This window comes from Nipponia nippon, unplaced genomic scaffold (genome assembly GCF_047370975.1).
Source record: "Nipponia nippon isolate SJK-2023a ecotype South Korea unplaced genomic scaffold, ASM4737097v1 scaffold_18, whole genome shotgun sequence".
NCBI classification, from domain to species: Eukaryota; Metazoa; Chordata; class Aves; order Pelecaniformes; family Threskiornithidae; genus Nipponia; species Nipponia nippon.
The window spans coordinates 3,153,122-3,167,837 of NW_028262334.1; the positions used below are offsets into that span (position 1 = coordinate 3,153,122).

Sequence of the window (14,716 nt, forward strand, 5' to 3'; positions counted from 1 at the left end):
TGGCACTGTTGCAAGCGCATGAGTATCTGGAATTTCTACATACATACAATTCATTCAATTTCTTCATTCCCACCTTTTTCATGTAACACTGACACTTTCCTAGCAGAACGATATAGAAGCTTTAGTGTAACCACACCACTTACCATAGCACACCACAGATCATTCGAGGTGGGGTCCCTGGACGAGTTTTGCCTGGCAATAGTGAGTCCAGCACAGGCCAACAGTGCAAGTATTCAGCCAATTTCTCAGGCAGATTTTTCAGCAAACACTAAAGTTCTCTGTTACTGCAGCTAAACAAAAAACTCAAAGTACATAAGCATATTTTCAGTGACGATCAATGCCATGGCAAGGATTCCCACACCAAGGACCAGACTTGCCGATCTGCATCTACGTGGACCAGAACAGTAGCAAGCTGAGGACTGCCAGGCTTTTCTTTTGGTTCTCTATCATCACAGCTTGGAAGGATGGGCCTGGAATTGGCAATAACCTTCCTGGCAGAAAAGGAGCAGAGAGAATTCTTGGCCTGTAGTGTGTTAAAACATACAGAGCATCACCACAAGCCTCAGTTGGCCTCAGCTGCCAGGCTTTCAGATGAGCTTTGCTGGAACGGTCACCATATTTGAACTCAAACCAGCTTGTTATAACATTGCCATGGTAATTCACCAAGTAGATTCCAGCTTACAGGTACATTTATTCCAGAAGCTGTTCAGATGATAAAACTAATCTGAAGGCCTAGAATCTTTGGTTTTACCACGTTACTCCAGATGGGATTTTCTGACTACAGTCAGCAGCATGTGACAATGTGCCCAAACCAATCTCAGCATTGTCATGCACCCCCATCTTTCTCACTGTGACTGACAATCAAGATAGGTCTAACAATTGCCTGGAATACTTGAGGGGATTTGCATGCCCTTACAGACTTTTACTGAGTTCCTGGAAGAACAACATGGGTACTATCCTATTGGTATTCTAATATTCAAGAGTATTCTATTCTTGGGTTATCTCTAGTAGCCCAAGACCAGATTACTCATTTCCCTCCTATATGCAACAGAAACTATGGTATTTTCATATTTGTAATGAAACTGCCCTTCTCTCTCTTACAGTCATTTAATGAGGAGGAGATTTTTTATTATTGTTACTAGCACTCACCCCTGGACCTTGTCAGCTTTTACTGCAAGACATTCTGAAATACGGCAGCATGCATTAGGGATTTAATCCAGCTGTTAGAACAACTGTTCCGTCACAGTTACATCCTGACTTGTAAAGGGAAGTTTGGGAACATTACTTTGCCTATCAACCTTCTCCTTTACCAACTACAAAAGCCTTTGTCTTTTCCCAAATACTACAAAACCCAGCTGCCCAAAATTGCATCTTCATCCCTGATAACCTCTGCCACTTTCTAGAAGTGTCTCACCTCCAAGTTCTGGAGCTATTTAACATCTTGGAGTAGCATAAAATAAACACACTATCCAATCAGCAAACATGTGCGGGATTGTCTTTAAATAGCTATTTTCATTGTTATATTAAAGATATCTATTTTCATAATCACTTGAAATTGTTCCAGAGTTAATAATGCTGTAGAATCCAGAGGCTTCACAGTTCCGCCAGCTCTACGTTATCAGAGACTGTGAGAGATCTTGCTAAGAATTGTTTCCTAAAAGGATGCTAAAAGGAAGAATGTCTTTCTAGGGCCAACGTAAACCAGGAATCACCAGAGGAAGCATTTTCACATGTCAAAGTATTAAAAATGCTGTACATCATGCATGCACAAGCATGCACATGTATACTCATATTATCCAGGTAGGTAGAGGGAAATAACCAGCACAGAACACAGACATACAAAATATAAAGTGCAAATAAATAGCTATACGTACCTATGAAGTTTAATGGGAAAAGGGAAGGTTAACACTGCTGCTCATTGCTAATTACTAATATCCCTGAACTGATTCAAGCTAATGATATTTGATCCAAACTAGTTAAGTCTATACAACACAGCACAAATGCAGCTAACTTGGTTTCATTTAGGTTGTGCCTTTCTACCTCCTGCATTATCATTTGCTTACAAGGACAGCTGCTAGCATTGGAGAAACAAAGAGAAACTAAGTTGATTCACTATTGTAACAAAAGACAAACAGAAAACTAAAAAAAAAGAAAAGAAAAAAAAAAGAAAAACGTGCAGGTTTTTAGAACTGCCATTGCAACAGCTTCAGTAATTGTTTGTATTTTTTTTCCTGAAATCTTTTGTTATTCTCTGTTTAGTTTTTCCAAAAGGCTACAAGAGCTACAGTTACAGAGGCAGTCCATGAAACATTTCTTGCAGTATAATAACCCACCAAGAAACCCTTTCCTTTATATTGCATTTTACTTTCAAGTTACCTCCCATACTTTACGGTGAACAAGTTCTGCCTCACGACAGCCCGTAAGGTAAGGATTCATATCCACATACAGATGTGAATGAAAACTGAGGATATATGTTATTTAAACAACTTGGCTTAAAATTGCAGCATCAGAATCCAGAGTTCTTGGCTCTAAACATATTAGTACCAAACTTGAAGTTTAGCAGGTTAATACAAAAGGATACAATCCAAAACTTCCAGTTCTGCAGGGTCCTGCTTCTCACATACTCATCAAACATCCTCCTCATGTGGTCAAATCTCTGCCATGTTATGGGAACCCCAGTAGCAGGGAGCTGCTGTTGACAAGAACTGAAAAGATGTTCTGAGGTCAGGATGCCCACCAGGAAGGACACACTTCTCTTCCAGACTAAATTATAGCAGGAGAACAGTGTGTATCCCCAGTATCCCTGACCAAGGTGGCTTCCCAGTACATGACCCCCTCCCGAATGTAATTGTTATAGCCAGGAATACATACTGTTTTCCCATCAATTTTGTCTATATTCACACAGCAAAGTGATTTCTCAAGCTGCTACACGCTTCTTTTTACAAGCAACAAAACTGAAAACAAAAGTATAACATAGAACAAAGTAGGTTTTGGCATCCAATTAGAAAAAGGCACATTAAGAGTCAAGGAAAAATTTACAGAGTTACTTCTGAGCAATGTTACAGAAGGAAATGTTACAGAGGTTCTTAAGAAACAGAAAAATATAAAATAAAACCAAACAGACGTCATTGTACTTTTAAAGAAAAAAAAAATATTTTGATTTTCTGATAAGTCTAACATAATGCCTAAGCCTAACACTTCTGTAGATGGAAGAAAAACCACTGGGGTTCTCGACATGCTTTGCAATAGTACATAACTATTGTAAACCCACAGGGGAAACTGAGGCACCAGGAAGGTGAAGCGACTTATCAGAGTTACGTTCAGCCAGTGGCAAGCTCCTTGATTCCAAGTCCTGTGGCTTATGTACTCAACCATATTTTCGTATAAAAATTGACTGCATTTGGAAAGAAAACTGCAGCAAAGCCATCATGAAGAGTAAGAGTGTTTGATCACCCAGTGAGCATAGCTTTAAAAAACCAACATCGTCACTGGCTTCTTCTCAGAATTATTCTAACTGACGTGATACATCTTTTCTGATGCTGCCACTGTTGTGCATTCATGCTCAGAGCATGCTACCAATTGATATGCTACCAATGCCCATCCCACAGCAACTATGCTTTTTGTTCGGAAGTTGGTAGCAACTCTACTTTTGTTCAATACCCATCTGTTGTTTGGCATGGTATCCGAGGCAAACATTCCCTGTTGTTAGCCAAAGCAACATTCAAGCTGCTCTGCTTCATTACAGAAAGCTCCCCGAATCTCACATGATGGTAGCGTTTAGCTCCTCGATTTCTTCCCGAAGGCGCCTGGTTTCCTCTTGCATCTGTGTCCTTTCCTGCTGTAGTTTAGCGATATATTCTACTGTTTTCTGGAGCGTGATTGCATGGCTGATCTAGACCAAACACAAACATAGAGCTCACTTTCTGGAACAAAGCTAGACAGAGGAAGTTTGCCCCTAACCTACTGTAACACCTAGAAAAGCACCTCAGCACCTTTTCTTAAGTTTCCTTCACTGTGTGCAAAAGCACACAGGTAGGCAGAGTGAAACACTTAAGAATACTAAACTCTTCATTTCTCTGACTCCTGTGTACACTAGTACAGAGAAATGTGGTTGCGGTGGTTGTTTTCTTCCACAAATTAAATTTTTGCTACTTTGTTGAAAGAAGTATTTTAATAATTTAAAAATGTTTCATTTCACTACCTACCCTCTTAAAAATATTTACAGTTCTTCAGCACTGAAGGATATGCTACATCTGCTGACAGATTTATAGTGCTGTTAGAAGCATTGTTTGAAGTTGACAATATAGATTATTTAGTTTGGGAAACCCGAAGTTCTTAAACAGAAGGTAACACAGCCTAGCTATCACCAAAGGAGACAGAAACAATGTCACAGATCTTTTTTAAAATACCCTTCAGTTTTAAGGAACGAATTAAAAAAACTGTACTTGAGAAATAAAATAATCAGACATTTTACTAAAGCTGAGTTTTCAAAACTGACTATCTTTCAAATAGGCTATTCAAATCAGGAAGTGAAATTCTGACAACTTATGACCTAAACGTATAAAACTATAAAAATTATGTAAACAAATCAACAAGCTGCACAATAAGCTTTCATATTTTCCATGTTTCAAAAGGTACTGGTATTTAAAGGACATTTAGAATTTTGTTGTGCAGACAAGACTATGTTTCAATTATTTTGATTTCAGTTTAGTGAACTAAGTTAACTAGCGTAGCCAGAATATGTTCTTAATTTGTACGAAGTCATTTGACAATGAGAAGTCAGCTGGGAAATTTTTTCTCTGTAAATCTATGCACAAAGGACAGGTGACCGGGGGGAACCCTGAGAATATTTGCAAGGCTGTGGGCACAGGGCCAAATTCTTAAAGGCAGCTGGGTGATAGTAGATGTAAAGAGTCCTAGAGGGATTTTCAAAACCATCTGAACTGGCCAGGCTCCTGACTCCTCCTGGGAGGTGCAGGAAGTTTTATAAATTTCACTGGACTTTTTTGTTCTTCCTTTGGCTCACTCACATGTTTCAACAGCACTTGCAGGCACAGAAGGTTGCTCTGCCATGTTCTCAGCTGACCAAACGCAGCACAGCTGTGGTTAGCATGGCATGAAACCTAAGCGAACAAGCTGTGCTCATAGATGGGTATATCAGCTCAGGCCAAATGTCAAGGTATATTAAGCCAGGCCCAGCATCATACCAACAGCATCTACCTGGCTTCTGGCTGGCTCACAGTTCAGACAGAATAAGCTTTCAATACTGGCTGGACCATAGCTTTTTCAAGCCCAGCTATGGGGACCAGAACCCATCCAGAATGGGTATGAAAAGCCAGTATGTCAGAAGAAAGGTGACATAACAGTAAATGCAAAGTCAGCTTATGCTGCAAACATGACAAAAATCTTCATTACTGGAGTCCCAAGAGCAAGGATTGCAAAGATCAGTTTTTCTTCTTTCCCTGTTGGCTTTAAAGTTGCAGCATCTCATCAGACAAGACTTGATCAACGTTTGAAGCTGCATCAGAAGAACAATCTCTAAAAGATTAAGCGCTTTCACACACTCTTTTGACTATAAGCCATGGATTTATCACTCTTCCCTTCCCAAGTCCCTCAGTTCAAGTATCTTCACTGACTGACCGGCATTCTTGGTCAACAGTGAAAAGATTAAATTTATTAACAAGTCTTTTTAGAATGGCTGTTTCTTATATTCCATATTAAACTGTTAGTGCTGCCAAGTTACTTACCGACTTGGAGTTGGCTGAAACCAAGCTGTTCAGAGTACTGAAACCAATCTTGATATTAAACCTTCGCTTTTGTTCTGAAATATGCTTCATTCTTCGATTCTGCATAAATAAAATTAGCTCAGTCTACGCTGTTCTCCTTTACCGTTCTACTGCTACGACTATTTCAGCTATTCAAATTCACAGTGTCGCTTTTCTTGAATTGTGGCATTCATAGTCTTCCCAGTCAAAGCCACATGACTATAAATTTGCAAACAATGATTTAAGTTATTAAAAAGAAGTGTCCAGTGTATTAAATTCAATTCCAAACCTTGTAAGGTTTTCTTCCTAAAGTAAAAATTCCTATTTAAGACTGTTACACAATTTCCTTTTCTGAAGTCAAATTCCAATTTTTGAGGCATGTAATTAATTAGGAACTTGTTGAAGCCTTTAGGTTTAAAACAGTCCATATTATTTATTCCTAATTCCTAATACATACATAATGTCTACTGATGTAAACAGGCAGTCTGGCAAAAGTTAAAAAAGAAAAAAAAAAAAGAAAAAAGAATCCACAACTCTGGCCTATCCTGAGGATAAAGGCTTTGTCAGGAATTAACATGTTCATTTGTAGCACTAAAAACTTAGAAGTTGTTTCCACCAAAACCCTTGAAAGAAAAGGAGGAGTTTGCACTTTGAAAATGCATTCTCGGTAGAGCTAGGCTTTCCGGTGGTAGCTCACCATCACCCCATTTTATAATGAAGGAAAACAATGTAATAAAGCAGTGAAATGGCTGCCCAAAACCACAGAAAACGCAGGTTCAAGAGCAGATCTGATATTTCCAGCATCCTCTATGCTTTGCCAAACTGAAAAAACAATGTTACCCAGCAATACAGAACAGTTTAGTCTAACTAACAATGCAGAGGAGCAAAAGAACATACATCTAGAGACCGGCAAACATCACTGTTTCTCTCTTGTCTTACAAAAGAGTTACTGACAGCACACACCCCAAGCAATTCCTGTCAAAGCAGGTGAGTTTAAATGGCTATAAAGCCTATCTCGTTGCAGTGCCCTTACTTTTAAGAACACTCCTCCATCTAGTGGCCACTTTCCCACCATCGGCCAAGTCCTAATGATTTGTTCCTTTGTTAACTTGCTCTCTAGCAGCAAGAACAGGCTGCAACTACTGATCGTGAGCATTTATGCCAAGCAAAGAACTGCAGACTTTTACGAGTAACTTGCAGCGTGCTCAACAAGCGGCAGTTCTGATTCTCCTCTGCAACAGAGCTAGAATTGAGCGCAACCACAGGCTGCAAGTGTTTAAACTTACCCTTCTGCCCTGAGAGTAATCAAGCTGACAAGGGTAGACAAAGACAGAGAAGCCAAAAAGAGGCTGGCACTTGCAAAACGGTTAAGTAACACTCCCTTTCACAACAGAATGAGGAGGTTAGAGTTGATTTTCCTGCATTTGCGGAGAAGCTTCTCGTAACATCACAGAAAGTGTTCTGACAAGGTCAGCTTGTGTATGAGGTACAGCCAGCTTTCAGATGCTATCGCTAGACCGCCGAGTTCTTACCCCAGTAATTCTCGAAGTGTTTTACAGCTGTAACTTGTAGAGTCTGTGGAGCTGCTTCTCTGTGGAGCAGCATAGCATCACTGGAGACATGTAAGTAACTCAGCAGGTCAAGAACTCCCCCTCCAGCGATGGCCAGAGCCCTGCAGACCTGAAGATCCCCAACAGAACAATGGCAAAAAGCCATGGTTTAGAAAACTAAGCCTGAAACCTTTGACCAAGTAAACTGAGACCTGTCATAACACTCCTGTGAGCCACAGTAGGAACTGCTGTTATGACCATAAGGACCTGCAGAGGTACAGTTAAGCCTGGCCCCTCTGGTGACACAACCCTGAGGAGCAGAGCAGATTATTAAAGTCTGGCATTTTAAATTGAACAGAGCAGCACAGATGCGGTGCAAGCTAAGCTTAAGGCACAAATACTCCACTGTTGCGGAAGCACAACTTACTCTCTAGTCCATGCTCAGACATCAGAGCAGAAAAGTAGCCACAAAGGCAAAGAAGAAAAGCACCTCAAAGGAAAGGACACACACCTTTAATGCAGCCATATTAGGGTCAGTGGCAGGTTTTCCTGAGCAGCTGTTCTGGGGAGACTGTGGACTGGGGCTCTGCTCAGAGGTGCAGGGAGAAGCTTGGCCTGAATTCTGACAGTCTCGGCCTTCATAAAGGAAGAAAGACAAGTCACATTAACAAACAACTTTCTGTAGCAAGTGTAACTGCTGAGAAATTTCTATTCAGAATTGAACTGAAACATGGTCGGCAACCAAATTATATTCATTGATGCAGCAACCACATGCTAGAAAACTTCAAGATTGCTGGGAAGACTTAGTATTCCACGGCACAAGGTTAATACATCCCAAATAGCAATATGTAATACTCCCCTCACACACACACACACACACACACACACACACACACACACATTTCAGCAAAGGCATGTTGAACATGTAGGCTGCAATTCCATTGTCCTGCTAGACTCCCCCATTTGAGGCTCTAGTGGCCTGGGACAAGACAGTAACACTTACAAGCCATTTACCAGCAAAATCAGCGTATGCCTCCAAAACCGGCCCAGATACTGCTCTATCAACACGCATGCAAAAGGAGTCTTTGCACTTACCTACTGTTAACAAGGATTGTGTCTGAGATCCTCCAATCAAAATCATAGTTATGATACTGAACAGCAAACCTATTCAGCACTTTCTACACAGATGCCTTTCAAATGGGTTTAATTTCTTGGTGACTATGACAGTACATCCTTTTAGAAAGGAGCCACTTACAGGAAGCACAAAATCGCAGTTTGTGGGAACGCTGCACAGTAGCTTAAGACAAAAATTGCAAACAACTGGATGCAACCGAACTGCAGGGTAGAAGGGCCTAAAAAGCTTTTCCTTCAAAAAAAATTATTCAGGGATCCTCAAGGCCCATTTACACCCTGCCTAACCAATGGAAACACACTTACATGTGTAGGGGAGAGAGAAAGCTTACAGCTTTCTAACTTACTAGGTGTAGGTGAGGGAACTTGTGAACTGCTACTGTGGGAAGGGATTTGCTCTGCTTTCACCAACACATCCTGGACTACACTAGGAGAGAAGAGATGTGAGACTGTGGACTGAGTTTGTTGACTACTTGGTGCTCGCTGTGCTGGACCAACCAGAATGTTACTACGGAACTCCGTCACCCCGGGAGCCTGGGAATAGCATAGAAATAGCACAGAGGAAAACAGAGAGAAAGAAAAAGAGAGCAGGAAGGGGGGGGATGGGGGCAGAGGGAGAGAAGGGACGAGAGAAAGGAGGAAGGGGGGGGGGGGAGAGAGAGAGAGAGAAAGAAAGAGAGAGAGATTTGTTACCTTGCCTTTCACTATAAGTAGCAAATTAATACATGATCAACAATCTGATGACATGAAACAAAGGCTAATATACAAGGAATTGGCAGGCACTGAAGTCAGACTTCTGGCAGGAGACCAGTATCCTTTCATAACTTAAAGCAGTATTATAACACATCAACAGCATAATATACTAAAAACAACTTCCATCTTCCTGCATGCAACTTATTGGGAAACCCACTCATATACTCAAGGCACGCTTTCCAATATGTAAATGGAAAGATGAGCATCCTGGGCTCCTTCTAGCTTCTGCACAATTAATAAAAAGGACAAACCATCCCCATTATACTACTGTATATACATGCCTCTTTGTAATCTTACTGTTGTGCAAGACAGTCTGTGAAGACTAGATAGTGCTCCCAGGCCCACAGAAGTAGCTAAATTAAAAATAAGCAAACATAATGCTGAATGCACAAATGCATATGCTGGGTAACATGCGAGATTTAGTGGACTAGTTACCCTCCTGAGCACATTAGAGCTCTAACTACTTGCAAATAACAGGCCTAAAAAACAAATATATTTTTTTTTTCTTCTCCTTACTCTGACAATTCCAGCTGGTGCAATTGCAACATTAGACTGAGACGTGGCTGGCGTCAAAATCCCCTCTCTTTTTAAAGGTGCTGGAGTTACAATCACAGCTCTGGACTGTCCCTGAAAGGCAGCTGAAGAACACAAGTTAGAATAGTTAATGAGACAAAAAAAAAGCTGGAGATCATTTTGTATGAAATAACTTGTCATTGAACAGGGGAATGGATTAATGGGCACCTATTTCACTGCAATACAAAGTGCCACCAGTTTTCTGATAATCTCAATCCCATGAATCCAGTACAAAGGACTCTAACACACCAGTTATTTCTGAGGCTTCTAGCATCACTGTCACTGTTTCAAGGTAATTTACAGAGGTACCTACTAAATCAGAGAGGTGCAAAGTGTCTTCATTCTATCAGAGCTGGGTTTCACAGAAGGAGGATCATCTTCACCTCTCCTCTAACATCACACTTCTTGGATCTCAGGCTTGCTCTGCTGACCCAGAAAGGGTCAATGCCAGAAACCAACTGAAGGATGCACATTCAGTACTTCATGCTTCCTTGTATATATATATATTAAATTCTCTTCCTCACCACTTCATTCTACTGGCTTCTTTCACTATCTGCTTTTACAGTTGCTTTACATGACACACAAGCACAAGACAAACAAATGTGATTGGGAATCAGCACCAAAATTCAAGAAAACAGGCTAAAGAACCAGGAGTTCTGCAGTGTTAAGACAGCTAGACATAACTGTGAACAGCAGCAATTGTCTCCACAGAGAAAGTTACAACAAATTCTCAGAAAAGTCTGTACAGGAGGCTTGCCCCCATGACAAGAATCAGGATCCTTGCTCTAAAGTTTTTTTTCACCACTACAGCATTCTAGTCTAACATACATCTGTTAAGGTCTCAATTTAACCAATGCAGATGTACAGTTATTGACATGGCATTAATGCTGACATTGTTCTTGCCCAGACTTTAGAGAGAACATGACTAGCCATCCTATATTATTACTACGGGAAGAATCATGCAAAGACACAGCTTCTATATGTTTTTTGAGAAAACTAACCCAAACTTACTCAGTTTCATTCTAGCCTGTACTGGCTTCAGCTCTCCTTTGCACTAACAAAGTCATGATGTATGAAGAGTGTCACAATACCTCAAGTCACTGGCAACCTACCCCTCTGCAGTTTAGCATCAGGATATTGAAGGACACACACAGAGAAGAGGGAAACAGAGCAGGATATCTAATGATATCTAATGTCCTCTCCCCTACTGTGTCATCTGTGACCAACAACTGTGTTTTCAATCAACTTAAGTTTCTGCATAGCCTGTTTTAGAAAGGCCTGTGGATTGCATAAATCTTGTGTCAGCCCTTGCATGGGTATATCTGGCAGAGAGCACTGTCACTCTGATACAGAGTTCATTCTTTGTCTGAGCATTCCCACGTATAAAGCTGGAATCACAGCCCTTCCACTGTTCACTGATGTTCAGCCAGACTTATGACATCTCTATTGAGCTAAAGAGCCTACTCTTACCAGTGCATTAATGCTGCTGCACAAACTTGGTATTTCTGACTTCCACATTTGGGTAACTGTAACAATCAGCACATATTTAGATGCCCCTTTACATTTTTCATGTTTCTATCCTATACGTGCATCTTTTGCAGACTTTCCTCTCAAAAGCAGAACATTTATCCTGAAGTGGTGATAGCCGAAGTCTTTCCCATGTGAAGTCTTGCACCTGATGAGACAATCTGTGGAGATTTTTTAGTCCTTATATCACAGGGCAGTAAATATTATACATCTGTTTCTTTTTGCAATTTGCTTTATAGTCATGAGATGATTTGTTTGTCCTGAACACAAATGACAGGCATAAATGCCTCAGTTACCAGTACTAATGTTTATTCTATTGCCAAAAATAAAGCTCCAGTCTTCACATAAAATCTCGGATGGGACCTGGGAGTTTGGTGTCCCAGTAGTTTAGCAGCACTGTGATCCCTGAACATATGCCACTACCAGGAATGAAAAACAGCAACAACTTTAAATCTAGATGAGAAAAAGCCATTTGTTGTGATGGTCTAGAAGTAACTTATGAAGCATTGGGAAAGTGATACATGGGGTGAGGAAGAACCCAGGAAGCACTAAGAAAGCTAGGAGCAAAGGCTTTCTGAAAATGAGAGCTGCCTAAAATGCTTTACTAGGTGAGAAGTGTGTGTCTTGACTGCTGAAGGTACATGGCCTCTTGCTTTATAACGTGCTATAGACAGAAACACTGCCATTAACACCCTAGTGCTATTAATCATGGACCAACTTGTTCCCAGTGACATGCTAGAATTAGATCCCTGAGTCTGTTCTACTCCTGAACAGCAATTTTTTTTTTTTTTTTTTGGTGGGTAACCACAATGCCAGGCCCTGGTAGACACACCTACTCCGTAGTACAGCCTGTTTAAAAATACTCCTCCAGGCAGGGTTTTTCTTGGATTATTGTTGCACATTTCAGGTGGCTGAAGTCACTTGGCCCCCAGCCAGCACAAGTCTAAAAACAGTGCGCAATAATCCCAAGAAAAAGTGTACCGCCTGTCCTGCTCTAGTCTTGAGCTTTCCCACAAGAACCACCACAAGCAAAACTCTTTCTGCTCACACTTGCTATTCTTAGCCTTGTGCAGTGTCAACGGCTCCAAATCACACCCAATGTGGAAGTCCCAGCCTATCGGTTAGGCACTCTGAGCTGAAAACCACGTGCTCCTGACAGCATCTCAAGTCTGTAGATTGCTTGAGACAAAGATCTCCAGCTCCCCCTGCCTGTTCTTAGTCCTTCCTCACTGGAAGGAGTGATTCTCATCACCCTGGTCCTTCCAGGGAGCACTGATGGTAGATGAGAGGCACACTCCCATGCTTCCATCTGGACCAATGCTGTGGTCCACTTCAACAGCTGCTCCCTAGCCAACACTGTATACAGTCTCAAAGAGTTTCAGGCACACTAAGATGAACCTCAGAATACATCCAAAGTATTACCAAAGGATGCACACCAGTACCCTGGTATTACAGAGCGCGATGATGCATAGCTAGGCGTAGTGACTTGTACAGCGCAACCAGATGAGTCAATGACAGGGACAGATCTGCCATTCTCCATCTCACACTATCTCCTACCATCTCCCGCTCTACCATGGTTAAATGCTCTAAGGGGCAGAGTTAATCAGAACAGCATTAAACATCAAATGGGGTAGGAGCACAGAGCTCTAGTCATCCCATGCGCTGGTGCATCTATACAGCCCAGTACAGATTTTACGAGGAGATACCCCCCTTTGGAAGGTCGGCTTTTCACGCTCACACCCAAACCGCTTCCAATCCTCATAGCGGTCCAGAGCATCCCATTGAACAGTGTAGCCACACACCAGTGGGTTCAGGGCTCCCTTGGACACCCTCAGGAAGCTGTATTTTTACTTATGATGTAAACCAAGAAAAGGAAGAAGGTCTCTCCCTCCTGCTAGTCCCATGCAGAAAAGAAAAACATTACCCCACCAGTGCTTCTCACCTGGGGTGATGAAGGCATTCTTTAACAATAAGGACACTGTTTCAGGCTTCGGAGCAGGCACTACTTTTTGTGACTGTTTGGGCCTTGTCCCAGCACTGGCCAAAGGAACAGCTTTGGGGAGTGCAAATGTCAGGTGGGACTGCAGCTGGGGCCGGGGCTGTCCCTGCAGGACAGTAGTCTGGAAAGCCAGGTTACAAGGCACTCCTGCACCTGGCTGCTGCGTTGCCAGGACAAGGTTCTGGCTCTGGCTGAAGGTGGTGGCAGGGGCATTGTGGGTCAACGTAGCAGAGGCTGTGTGGGTGATAACTGTAGATTCACAGAGGCCAAACTTCTGGGTTTCTGGTGCAGCAAACGCAGCTGGCGGAGAGCTCAAGCTAGAATTCAGAGGCACTGCAGGCAATGGGGACTGGTGCTGTTGTGTCGCAGGTTGAAGCAGTGGCAAGGGTGTCTGAAACATTGGCATAAAAGTTTGTGGCCCACTGAGAGACGAGTCAGGAGTGAAGCCTGCTGGCTGGATGAAAGATCCCCCGCTTCTAATGCTGGAACACTGGTCAGTGCCAACATCAGGAATGACAGGAGCAGGTACCGAGGAAGCAATCAGTCCATCACTGATGTTCCCTGCTGGAAGTGTGTTGGGCAATGAACCCGACGGCAGGACAGGAGACTGACAGAAAAGAAAAACATTACAGATTCAGACATGACCCCTGAAACTCTTGTCTGAACTTCAGAGAAGGACATGGCTCACATCTGAGAGTCTTCATAGCACATACATGTCTGAGATGAGGCTGTTTTAAACACTGAGAACCTCTCTTACCTGGGAAGAATGGCTGCTGCTGTCTGTTGTAGCTGAGCTGACAGCAGACACAGAAGGGAAATAATTACTGGAACGACTAGGTGTGAATAAATCTGAAATATGAAAAGTCACCTATTAATTTTCTACTTTTCATACTCAAGGTACAGCATTGCTAGATACTAAAATTCAAAGGAATATAAATATTATTTAGCAAATAATGAAACCATGAGATTTTTGCTTCATACAACTGCTGTTGACTGAGCAATGAATTGTCATCTTCCAGAGGAACTGATCTCTTCAGGGGAGTCTTCAACTTTCATGCAAGCTGAGGACAATACAAAAATCAGTCTGCTCGTTAAGGTTCACCTACTGTCCTGGTTTCAGCTGGGATAGAGTTAATTTTCTTCCTAGTAGCTGGTATAGTGCTGTGTTTTGGATTTAGTATGAGAATAGTGTTGGTAACACACTGATGTTTTAGTTTGTTGCTAGGTAGTGTTTATACCGGTAAAGGACTTTTCAGCTTCCCATGCTCTGCCTGGTGCACAAGAAGCTGGGAGGGGGCACAGCCAGGACAGCTGACCCAGGCTGGCCCAAGGGCTATTCCATACCCATGACGTCATGCCCAGTATATAAACTGGGGGGAGTTGGCCAGGGGGCAGTGGTCGCTGCTCGGGGACGGGCT

General features: G+C 42.1%; 1 protein-coding gene across 8 annotated transcripts in view; it reads right to left on the bottom strand.

Annotated features, from left to right (window-relative positions):
* Positions 1–14,716, bottom strand: part of MLXIP (MLX interacting protein) — a 54,438-nt gene that overhangs the window by 6,676 nt on the left and 33,046 nt on the right. For 4 of the 8 annotated variants that reach the window (XM_087754440.1, XM_087754439.1, XM_087754441.1 and 1 more), the window contains 8 exons: positions 14,056–14,147; positions 13,242–13,905; positions 9,716–9,837; positions 8,794–8,980; positions 7,827–7,951; positions 5,748–5,846; positions 3,765–3,892; positions 2,582–2,705 (listed from right to left, as the gene is read on the bottom strand). In XM_087754440.1, the coding sequence (XP_087610566.1) occupies positions 2,582–2,705; positions 3,765–3,892; positions 5,748–5,846; positions 7,827–7,951; positions 8,794–8,980; positions 9,716–9,837; positions 13,242–13,905; positions 14,056–14,147 (1,541 nt within the window). Of the gene's footprint in view, positions 1–2,581; positions 2,706–3,764; positions 3,893–5,747; positions 5,847–7,297; positions 7,446–7,826; positions 7,952–8,793; positions 8,981–9,715; positions 9,838–13,241; positions 13,906–14,055; positions 14,148–14,716 lie in introns of those variants that run through there. The other 4 variants (XR_015704037.1, XR_015704036.1, XR_015704038.1 and 1 more) reach the window with 4 other exon arrangements.